The following is a 10,845-nucleotide window of genomic DNA, read 5'->3' as shown; positions in this document are numbered from 1 at the left end:
CATTTCAAATCAACCAAGTTCAAAAACTTTATTGACCTAGAACCTGATTAGAATGCCAGATGATGTATTGTACAGAAAGTTGTACATATTCTTTTGCAACATAGAAAACTTTACATTGCTGTATCATATACATTTGTTTTCTACATCCATGAGCAGGAATGCACCCCAGTCATACTTAAAGCACAGCTAACATTTGTCATTTTCTCTATACATATATCTTTCCCCCAGACCAAAGAAAAAACCATTAAATATATTATTAACTTCTGATTTTTATACACAAGAGTGAAAACTAAACTCACATGAAAACAGACTAGTGACTCAAAAAAGCAGCTAGAATCAGTTTGCTGTCGTCTTCCAGTTATAGAAGCCCCGTTATCGTCTATTTCGGTTAAAAACCTCATAACATATAAAATGGAATAATTTAACCCATCACTTTCCGCGGTCTTAGTTTAATTACAAATCGTACTGTTTAGGACAATCTGCAGGAGGTGGTACAGTCAAATAAATTATCACAAAAGTAAAATCTCCAGTGCATTTGAAAAACAAAAACAAAACAGCTCAAGTGCAGCAAATCCAGAGAAGGAAAACAAATTTAAACAAAAATAAAAGAAATTTAGTGTTATAAGATTATATTACACAACGGCAGATCAGATCTGTACAACTAGTATCATCCAAGAGGCTATCCATACTAATGTTAGCCATCTGCAGTGCAGACAGAGAGATCATTACTATCAACGTCACTGTCATAGTTGCAGAATATGTCTTTTTGCATGTTGCTGAAACCATTCATTCTTTGTTTTAAATATACAGTAAGAAGCACACCCTTTTTTTTTTTTTTTTATATCTTCCTTCTGAGCAGATCAGATATGGATAACTGTCAGTTGGTTATCAGTAGTTTTATCCAGTAGAGGCATCGCTACACATGGTACAAGACATGTTTTTATAGTGTTAGCAAGGACTCCGTCTGGGCTGTTTGTGTGTACAGGCGTGTCTGTGTGTGTGGTGACAGGGTTAAGGGAGCGGGTGGATGTTAACAGATAACTGACTGACAATCAGCCAATTTTAAATCAAGTGTTCGGCATAAAAACACACCGAGGCCCCTGAGGCAGCACAGAGCACCAGCACGGCCATGCGAATCTACGACGGAGGCCTCGGTAGGGCTTCGTGCTCCAGGCTGTTTGCGGTGCAGCGTCACTGGGCCTCCTCCCCAGCCTCCTCCCCAACCTCCATGTCAGTCTCTGGCTCACGGGCCTGCTGAGGCTCTGGCAGCTGTGCAATGTTAAACACGATGCCGATACGCAGGTAAAACTTTCTTAGGATAGCTCGGAGCTCGGGGATCAGGTCGAACTGCATGATCTCACACAGAAGAGGGTAGTATCTGGATGCATGAGCTTTGAACTACAAGGTGAGATGAGAGAGCAGGAAGAGACAGAGGAAGACAATGAGAAGTTAGATCTTTAAACACATGCTCATATTCTTTTTGATGTACACAAAATCTACAAAGAGAAATCTGTAATGGCCCAGTCACACTAAAGTGAAAACAGGATGACAACCTCACTGTGACCAGAAAAATAAATAAATAATAAAAACAACTGACTGGGACTGAATTTAATTTTTTCGCGTTGGGTGACTAATTGCAGGTTTTTTCAGTGAATAGTTTTGTTCACAGGGTGACTTGACAGGTTGCCTTGTGGGAGGCAGCAGAGAATGTAATCACTCACAAACAAATTTGCAAAGGTTTGTAAATAAATGCCTCATTCATAAATGCACAGACTGCCAACATGCTGCTGATGAATGCAACACTCTACAATCTCTTTGCATTAGGGAACTTGACTTAACTGGCTGCCAATTGGTTGTAATCTGGTCATATATTTATATATGAAAGCAAGGTTGCAAAGTGTTTGTGTTCTTTTGCAGTCAAATTGCATCAAATTTTGTGGAGGACTTTCTGAATTTTTGATTCAGATGTATGAGGTTCTGGTTGGACTCTGAGCATAAGGTGGCATAGATGGCAACAGATCTTTCCCCCAATTTATCACAGTTCATTGCCAAGTTATCACTAACACACTGCATGTAAATACCAATTTGACCCCATTTACTTGCAAACAGACCATAGTCTAATTCTGTCACGTTTCCATTTTATTATCATCTTCATGTGCCTCTGACTGCAATGGTTTGCAGACCAGGTCTCCATCTTTGAAGCATCTATTTCAAATGCAATAAGATGAGTTCATTTCACTTGATTGTAATAATTTTGCTGTTATCTTCAACCACCATTTCCCATACCATAATACTCAAGGAAAACATGATGATGAATGTAGTGGGATTAAGGTTTAGCCTGCTCAGTTTTGTTTGTTATATGCCTAACAGGATAGGTGCAAGCATATGTAACAGCACACATGGCCAAAAATATGTTTGTTTTGCCTCCGACACCAACAAAATACAAAAAAAATATAAGTATTAAGTATTAAGCTACATCACACGTAGACTTAAAAGGTCTTGTCTGTGTGTGCGCAGCAACGAGGAAGAGCATCAGTGGGTGTTTTGGCTTCTTACCCTTTCATCATTGATCTTTAGCACCTTGGTGAGGAAGAGCAGCAGCAGGTTGGTCCACGCTTCTCTGTGGCTTTCTGAGGTCAGGGCCAAGAAGTATGCTACAGCCTCGCTGCACACGCTACACGAAAGAGAAGAAGAAATCTGGATTAACACACCGAACAGAACAAGCCTGGAAGTCAAATATGAAGTCAAACATAGAAAAGTGCTTCTGATTCCTGTGTTGTTTTCTAACGTACTGTAGCAAGGCAACATCTGCATCCCCCGCCTCACTTGTCACATGAAAAATTGCTGCGAGGATGATGAAGGTTGCTCTAGCTCAACGACTGCTAATTAAAACCCCAGACTGAGGCTGGTATGAAAACAATTGGATGTTTTTCTCCACACTTAAAGCTCAAGGAAAACTGAAGCCACCTTTTTGTCTTTGATCCTGCAGCTGCCTGACAACATCCACTTCCTCCTCTCCTCCCTCCTTCACACTCACAGCTCTCCCGCCTCTGTGACTTAATGGCCACCCAAATCTGCTTTGGTCCCTGCGCTAATCAAACTAGCATGTGAGCTGCGTGGCCTCTGGTAAACAGAAAAAGTGCTTGTGTGGAGTTCAGACATAAGCCTGTGCTGCTGATGTGGTGTTTTAAGTGACACACAGCAGCATTTCAGTGAATTAGGATCTGCATGCAGGCACTAGCCTCCTCCACCCGCATCCATTCTTATCTCCTCTCTAATAATGAATGCAACTAGGAGAGACGTGCAATGATTCTTCTTCATTTTGACATCATCATCAATATGAAGGCGAGGCAGGGAGAGAAATGGGATGACAGCAGTGTGTGAGGCGTTGAATAAAGACAGTGTGATGACAGCAGTGCTGACTGAACAATGAAACATCTTATGCGCTGATTCCTTTGGATCCAAACATCACACAGCATCCACTTCAGACAACCTCAAAGCAGCTAACATGCTGGGCCTTCGCCACAAGTAACCGACTACAGTTACCGAAATCTCAACAACCCTCCCTAATGTCATAGCGACAACAGAACAGCCCTTTCCTTCAGACGTCTTGGGCTTCATTTGACCAATAAAATAGTTTAGAACTACAAAATAAATGCAAATAGACTTACGTACACTTAGACGAAGGGTTAAGCCAGTCCTTTTCCTTATAGTCTCTAATAGATTACTATAATAATATTGAGCCAATAATAAGATTTGGAATGTTTACACTCAGCTCCACTGACTGCCTCAGTAGATGCAAAGTTACCGCTGCCCATCAGGATAGCATGCGGTCCTTACTTGAGCAGTCGTCTCTGGACCTCCTCCCAGGCGTCCCGGCGGCTCTCGTCTGTGTACATGCGAAACAGGATGCGCAGCCCACATGCCAGGCTGCTGGTCTCCTGCTTCAGGAGATTGGGCTTCGACTTTCCTTTGAAACCTTCAAAATGAACAAACGCAAGCAAGTCTTTACAGCTCAGCATATTAAAGTTTTCGAGTTTTTGTCTGTCAAACCTAAAGAGACTCGAAACAGACTTTGTGTTACTGTAATTTTTGACTACATGATCAAAAGCAAAGGAGAAAAGATGGAGCCCATGTTCTCTCGCCCTACCTGCTTTCCACAGCAAGGTTCTTTGCTCGTTGTTGGAGTTGAAAGCCTTGGCAAAGTGGTGCGAGTCCAGCAGGCAATCCAGCAACTTAAAAAGCTGCTCAGAGGTCAGGTAGCGATACATTCCCTGGTCCTGGGTCTCCACGGAGACGTCTGCTGAACACACAGCATCCCGCTGCGAAAAGACAAATGAATGATGCATTACTTTGTAACACAAAAACAAAACACGGCCGCATTTCTACGCAGGAGTGGGAGAAAACAGCTGTTTGTACCTGAGCAGCTGCAAAGTTCTCCGCATCTTCCTTCTTACTGGTGGCGGGGAAAAAGACGATGTTGTCGATGGTCTGGATCAGCTCCAGCTGCACGACGCACTTTATGAGTAAAGCCGAGAATAAACGCTGCTCCTGGATCTCTGTGGGATACGCAAGGGGGGGAGTTAATCAGAAAATGTACGCAGGCAAAAAACACACAGGGGTCAAAAATCCCTGAGTGAAGTGGCAGACTGACTTGTTTGGGTCCTACTCCTTGGACCGTCCTCGGTCACGCCTGAGGCTGAGCTGTACTGACTCTGCCGACGATTCTCCATCGCAGCTCTGTCGGAGCTGCTGATGGAATGCTGGTCATCAGAGCGGGACTGGATGTCCAATGACTTCTGGGAAACTGAGTCCTGGGAGCAAAGTAAACAGAGGTACTGCTATAATGCAAGAGCTGTACATGTAAATCAATCAGTTATAGAAAATCTAACTTGTGTTCTCGTTTTAAAAAGGAAAGCAAAAATGCAACAATTTCATCACCTGCAACAAGCAGAGGAAAGAAATAATTAGTGATATAAATGAAAAATACCAGCTGTTTGTCAGGCAGGCTCTGTGTTGATAAGTGCTCTCCCTCTGCCCCCGCTGGTCTCCATGTTAAAAGCCTTTGAGACAGGAGAATTAGTCATTCAATAAAACCCAACAAATTCATCTTTTCATGCAGGGTAATAAACAACATCCAGCTTTCATTATAGAAAAGTACCAGAGACGGCCGGCCGATTAAACCAACCAAGGTCTTAATTTAAAATCCATTATGATTTTTAACTTAATTATACATAATCTGAAAGAATGTGATTACACTGAATTGAGAGTGAAACATTAAAATCTAGACGCACAAAGCGAAAAATTAAGACTTTTATTCTTTAATTCGATCTGCCGCTTTCATTTTGCAACTAAGCACTGCTATAAGAATAACCGCAGGGATTAAATGCTGCATTCAAAAGCATGGGTGTGTTTTTGGCAGCAGCTTACGCATGTGGGATTGTTGTCTTGAAGATGTCCAGCATGCAGTTACATGTCTTGTCCCAGGTTTCTGGGGAAAACTTCTCTCCATTAAGGATGACCACATTCTCTAGACAGTTTGTGCCTGAACGGGCGAGCTGCTCATTATCTGCAGAAGAAGAAGATAAGAGGAGGATGAGGAGGAGGAGGGGGAAGAGATAAGGAAACGGTGAATTGGAGAGGAGAGATGTTTCCTTATATTGCAATACCTAAGGGACTAACTGTGCAGCTAAACTACTTGACATTGACAGAAAGGGGGTTTTCACTGGTCCGGCCCACCTAAGTGAGCTGCACACCTCCCTGCCCCTTTATTCTGCCACTTTTTAGATAATTCTGCCTGTAAACATTAGCCAAAAAGAGGGATGTGCACTCACCTTGCTGCACACACCAGTAGAGCTGAGCAAGGATGTCATCCAGCAGGACGCCATTGAGGGACTCAAAGTATTGGGTGAAGACATCGCAGATGGCGTAAAGTGCGTGGTTGCAGGTAGTCGTCATCCACTCTGCTTTCTGAGGGCGCAGTGAGAAGGTTTCAGCATGAGACCAAAAACAAATATACCGGGAGATTAAAGATTGTGCTCTGACATTTTCTGAGTGCATCTGGCTGAGCCGTTCAAACACAGGATGTGAAGCAGAGGATGTGGATGAAAGCGTTATTGTGTACCTCAGTCTGTTGCTCGGGCAGCTTCATGTTGTCAAAGATCCTGAAGACAATTCTGAACAGATCCTGCCACCAGTGTTTTTCAAAGGTGTGCCCATAGGTCTTCATCACTTCAAACATCACTGTAAGCCCCCTGGGAAATACGCAGACACACACATGCACATTTTGTTTTTCTTAATACTATAGATGATGTGTTTTTAAGTCTTTAAAGTCTATAATCTAGCATTAACTCCAGCTGTGCAGCAGGACTATGTAGAACCCCATGCAAATTTTCCATTTCCAATCAGCTGAAATGTGAAAGCGTTTTAAAAGCACACTTGTGCATACAGGTACCCACCCTATAAGCTCCTAAACAGCAAGCTAAAAGGTAAATCCCGCCTACCTGGTCCTGACATCCAGTTTACATCTGTTGATGATGCAGGAGAGCTCAAAGAGAATAGGGAACCAACCCCGCACCCACACACGGTCCTCGGGCGCTACATTCATATCATCACTGGTGTAGTCTTTGAAGGCCTGCCAGAGAAATATGAGTTCACCACTGCACCATTTCTGCCTCAGGAGACAATTAATCCTCCCACACATCCATACATATTGTTCATGCCCCTGGTACGCACTGCACATGTTCTCAAGTTATTACGTCAAGCACAAGAAGGTGTTTTTTTTGCAGACAGTAGTAGATGTAGGATAGATTACAGAACTACATATATATTCATAATGCTAATGTCATGTATCTTAAATGCATTATCTTTAATAGTGTCTCTATATTGATGTCTTTATTATGACTTGAATTTTTTTGCTGCTTCAACCAACCATTTATATTCTGACTATCTGAGCTGATGCACAAGTCGGTGCATTTTGCATCATAATCAATCACAACACGCCTCCCGTACAGTATTAAATTAAGCGATCTGTATAAGACGAGGACTCGTATTGACCTGTGGCCTATCTGAGACGTATTTGGCGCAGTGTCGGATGAGGCGGATGGCTTCCATGCTGGTGTCTGGGAATGAGGCATTGCAGGCAAACTCTGACAGACACTTCACGGCATCCTGGAAGGAGTCGATTGTAGCCGCAAAGTGCTTTTCAAATACATTCGCTAGGAGGCAGACAGAGGAGGGAGCAAAATTAGAAGAGTGGTGGGGGTACAGGGGAAGCGCAAATTAAACCAGTCTGCTGACTACAAGGGAAATGGAAGTGGTTAACGATAAAATAAGTTGGGGAGGTTGTTGGACTTACTGACGATATGACCAGTGGTCTGGAAGGCCAGCTCCACGATGCTCTCATCTTGGTCAGAGGCAGCCAGGTGGAAGACGGAGAAGATGTTTTTCCATCCTGAACGGATGTTCGCTGCCTGGGAGTTAACCATCTGGGCGATACAGCGCACCACCATGTCTCGGATGGTGGGAGACCTGAATGGGAGACAGAGAAAAGAGGTGAGTGATGAAGCAGAAGGAGAAGGGGTCAAAACAAAGAGGAAAAAGAACAGGAAAGGAGGAGCCGCAAAATAGGAGGAATAAAGTAAACAAATATTTAGTATACCACATACATAGTATATGTAGTAACATCCTGTTATACAGTTTAAACCTTCTGTTTAAGGATGGAAGCCAATCAGAAGCAGTCTTAGGATATTTTCACACCAATGGTTTGTTTACTCTGGTCCAAATCTGTTGCTGAGTTTATAAACTTGTAGCTTTTCTTTAGTTTGGCTTCTTAACACATACAAAAAAAACTTACAGGGGTACTTGAAGTGTATTGGATAGATGTGTCTGGGGTGAGAGCAACAAAAGTAAATACAGGAAGAAGGTGCTGTGCTCTGGACTGCTGGAGAACATGCTACCCCTGATGCATCCCACAATGCTAAGCATACAGGATGTGACTACAGAAAAGCTTTTAACTTCAGCCTGTAAGGTGCACGTGATAGTTTTGTTGGATGGAGGTCGGATCACATCCACGCCATAAAGACACACTCTTAAGGAGAGGATGGCCTTAAAGGAATAAAAGCTAACATAGCTTGTTTCAGGCAGTGAATGTGTTAGAGTTATCACTGGGATGCCGGTGTGATAGCTCCCTCAGGACAAGGACTCCAGTCAGAGAGTTGGGCACAGAGAGTGCTTTCCAGATATACTTTAATGAACATTAACTGATTGAACAGCAGGCCAGTAGTACAGCAACTGGCATACTCAGTGAGAGTATAAGGGTGCGTATGTCTGTGGTTCTAAATAACAAGAAAACAGGGAGAATAATTACATGACAAATATAACAACCATTACTTTTCAACATCATACATCAATAACTAAATGCTCTGGCTTAATGAAATCTCACATTGGCAGGAATATCTGCTTATCCAAAACAACAGAAAGGCCTAATATCTCAATATTAGCAAAGATCAGCAATTAGGTGGTCATCACAGCCCTCTAGTGGCCAAATAACCTAACTGATATACATGGATCTGACCTGTGTCAAAGGCTACATGCTTCTGCCAATATCAGTCGAATCTCCTAACATACTCCATATCAGGTACATGTCTTATAATGTGCTACCTCCTAATCTAAAACCCCTAAAGGATGTAAACAATATGTCAGAGTATAGATCAGTCTCCTCCTAGACCGCCTCAGTGGAGATGTATACTTTAGCAACATAATACCACAGACTTCTAACAACTTCCTGAAATTAACGGAAGTATATATGTGTGTGTGTGTGTGTGTGTGTGTGTGTGTGTGTGTGTGTGTGTGTATCCAACCTATTAATTTAGGAATTGATCCTTAGAGCTACAGAGGTTCTGAATCACACTGGAAATCGCTATTCCCCCGTGCTTAGCGCTCCTCGGACTCTTAGTACGGCTGGACTGTCGTAAAAGCATGTGACATCATCACCCAGCAAACAATAACAATGAAAGTGAAAAATAAGGAGACTTTCTGACAGAATGCGTCGAGGCACAATATAAACTAAATAAGCATTATTTTGAACTCTGGATGACAGCAAAGCTACTCTAGTAGAGTCAAAGAAGAAAAACATGGAGCTGGTGCCTGCATAATTGGTCCCTTTTAAAGAGAAGAAAATGAATCCCGTCATTGATTTCAATTAGCTTTAAAGGCTCTTGATGACATCCACAGCCCTGTTCTCAGAGAGAATGATTATTCCAGCTTTGGCTAGAGTTGTGGCCTCAGTGAAGAGCAATCCTAATTGCTCCGTAGCTATGAATGAGAGAGGAGTTCTGCCTCCACTCACCATTACACACACCGACACAGGGGAAGGCAGCATGAACGAGCATGAGCGAGACACACTGCGCTGCAGGGTTTACGTGGCTGCCTGCCATCTCCTCTCTGTTGAAGCTCTCGGGCTGTTCAATCTGTGGGTGGATTTATACTTAAACTGCTACTCCTATTTCATATCAATGAAACGTGTGCTGTAACGAAACAGCTTTCCTCTTTGACATGCCGCGCAGCAGCCTTTACGGGAAAATCGCTCTCATTTATAAATGATAGCTGCTTAAATTCCAGCCGAGATAGATTCGGAGCAAACGAGGAAAGAGAGGCTTTTACGTGAATTCACTGAAAGGGTAATGCAAAGAGACTGAAATGGGTCAGCTGAAATGCTGGGTTGCTACTCGTCCCCACGTGAGAAAGCAAACAACATGCCAACTCACTGCTACAGGGAGGAAGGGAGGGAGGCACAGAGCTGCAGATGAGGTTAAAGGGAGAGGTTTGAGTGATCACTCACTCACACATGATTGCACTCCTTCTGTACCTGTTCTTCTTCATGATGTGCTCAAAAGGCCTCAGGAAGTCTTTCTGGAATCTGAAGTTAGCCAGCTCCCCCTTTTCCAAAAACTTCATGGACAGCTGCCGAAGAGAATCCACCGCGAAAATGGCCACATCTTCATTGGGATTGCACCCAACCTACACAAAGACAGAACAATATTGTTAACACTGTATTATTTTTCACATTTTTTTCTCCTAAATTCAGCGCATGATGTGCGGCTCTCTGAGAACACACTGTTCCTTTACTGAAAAGTAAGCCTCTAACATTTCTTGAATAAACTTTTCACATAACAGGCACTCCTTCGCCAAAATCCAGGCTGTAGCTGCGCCGTGAGACTCGAATCTTGGTGAGAGACGAGTCCTTGAATATCAAAATGCCAGAATTTGGCAACAATCGGTGTTTATCATTACAAAACAGAAAGTGGGAGAGAGAAGGAAAACAAGCCTTTGTAGCTCAGTTCCTGCAAACCTTTGGGATAGATTTTCAAACCAACACTTTATGGAGGAACAAAGCTACCAAAACATAAATTTAAAAAAATAAAATTTGTATTGAAATATCTATAAAACCAGTGTTACTCACTTCCCCTGTCAGTGATCGTAATGTTGTGCCCGATCAGTGTATTAAGCTATGAGTTATCTAGTTCTCGCTCACCTTGTTAAAGTGGTCTCCAATAACCTCCCAGATCCTGGACCACTGCAGCCTGATGCGACCCATGTTGTAGTAGGAGATCTCCACTATCTTCTGCAGGCTGAACATACGTGGGTGTGTGGGCGAGGCCAGCTCATCCATGGACACGGCGCACAGCCAGCGCACGAAATCAACTGATGAACGGACCGAAAACGTTGGCAATGAAAAGCGGTTTGTGCAGGACGTGATTCATGCCAATTAAAAACAGCTAGCATGTACCTCTGCTTGTAAGCAATAAGGAAATTACATGTATAATAGTGGATCAGCTGGACTCA

General features: G+C 43.0%; 1 protein-coding gene across 2 annotated transcripts in view; it reads right to left on the bottom strand.

The window, feature by feature from the left end:
• Nucleotides 1–13: 13 nt before the first annotated feature.
• The window catches only part of arfgef1 (ADP-ribosylation factor guanine nucleotide-exchange factor 1 (brefeldin A-inhibited)), a 53,930-nt gene continuing 43,098 nt past the window's right edge, over nt 14–10,845 (bottom strand). For both annotated transcript variants that reach the window (XM_026179507.1, XM_026179508.1), the window contains 15 exons: nt 10,535–10,704; nt 9,869–10,020; nt 7,358–7,530; nt 7,057–7,217; nt 6,504–6,634; nt 6,125–6,254; nt 5,835–5,970; nt 5,431–5,569; nt 4,991–5,063; nt 4,655–4,814; nt 4,420–4,559; nt 4,151–4,322; nt 3,841–3,979; nt 2,557–2,674; nt 14–1,398 (listed from right to left, as the gene is read on the bottom strand). In XM_026179507.1, the coding sequence (XP_026035292.1) occupies nt 1,192–1,398; nt 2,557–2,674; nt 3,841–3,979; nt 4,151–4,322; nt 4,420–4,559; nt 4,655–4,814; nt 4,991–5,063; nt 5,431–5,569; nt 5,835–5,970; nt 6,125–6,254; nt 6,504–6,634; nt 7,057–7,217; nt 7,358–7,530; nt 9,869–10,020; nt 10,535–10,704 (2,201 nt within the window). In that variant the 3' untranslated portion in view covers nt 14–1,191. The remainder of the gene's footprint in view (nt 1,399–2,556; nt 2,675–3,840; nt 3,980–4,150; nt 4,323–4,419; nt 4,560–4,654; nt 4,815–4,990; nt 5,064–5,430; nt 5,570–5,834; nt 5,971–6,124; nt 6,255–6,503; nt 6,635–7,056; nt 7,218–7,357; nt 7,531–9,868; nt 10,021–10,534; nt 10,705–10,845) is intronic.

Source organism: Astatotilapia calliptera, chromosome 9 (assembly GCF_900246225.1).
Source record: "Astatotilapia calliptera chromosome 9, fAstCal1.2, whole genome shotgun sequence".
Lineage (NCBI taxonomy): Eukaryota > Metazoa > Chordata > Actinopteri > Cichliformes > Cichlidae > Astatotilapia > Astatotilapia calliptera.
The sequence above is the reverse complement of the archived record's forward strand: the minus strand, read 5'-3'. Positions and strand labels throughout refer to the sequence as shown.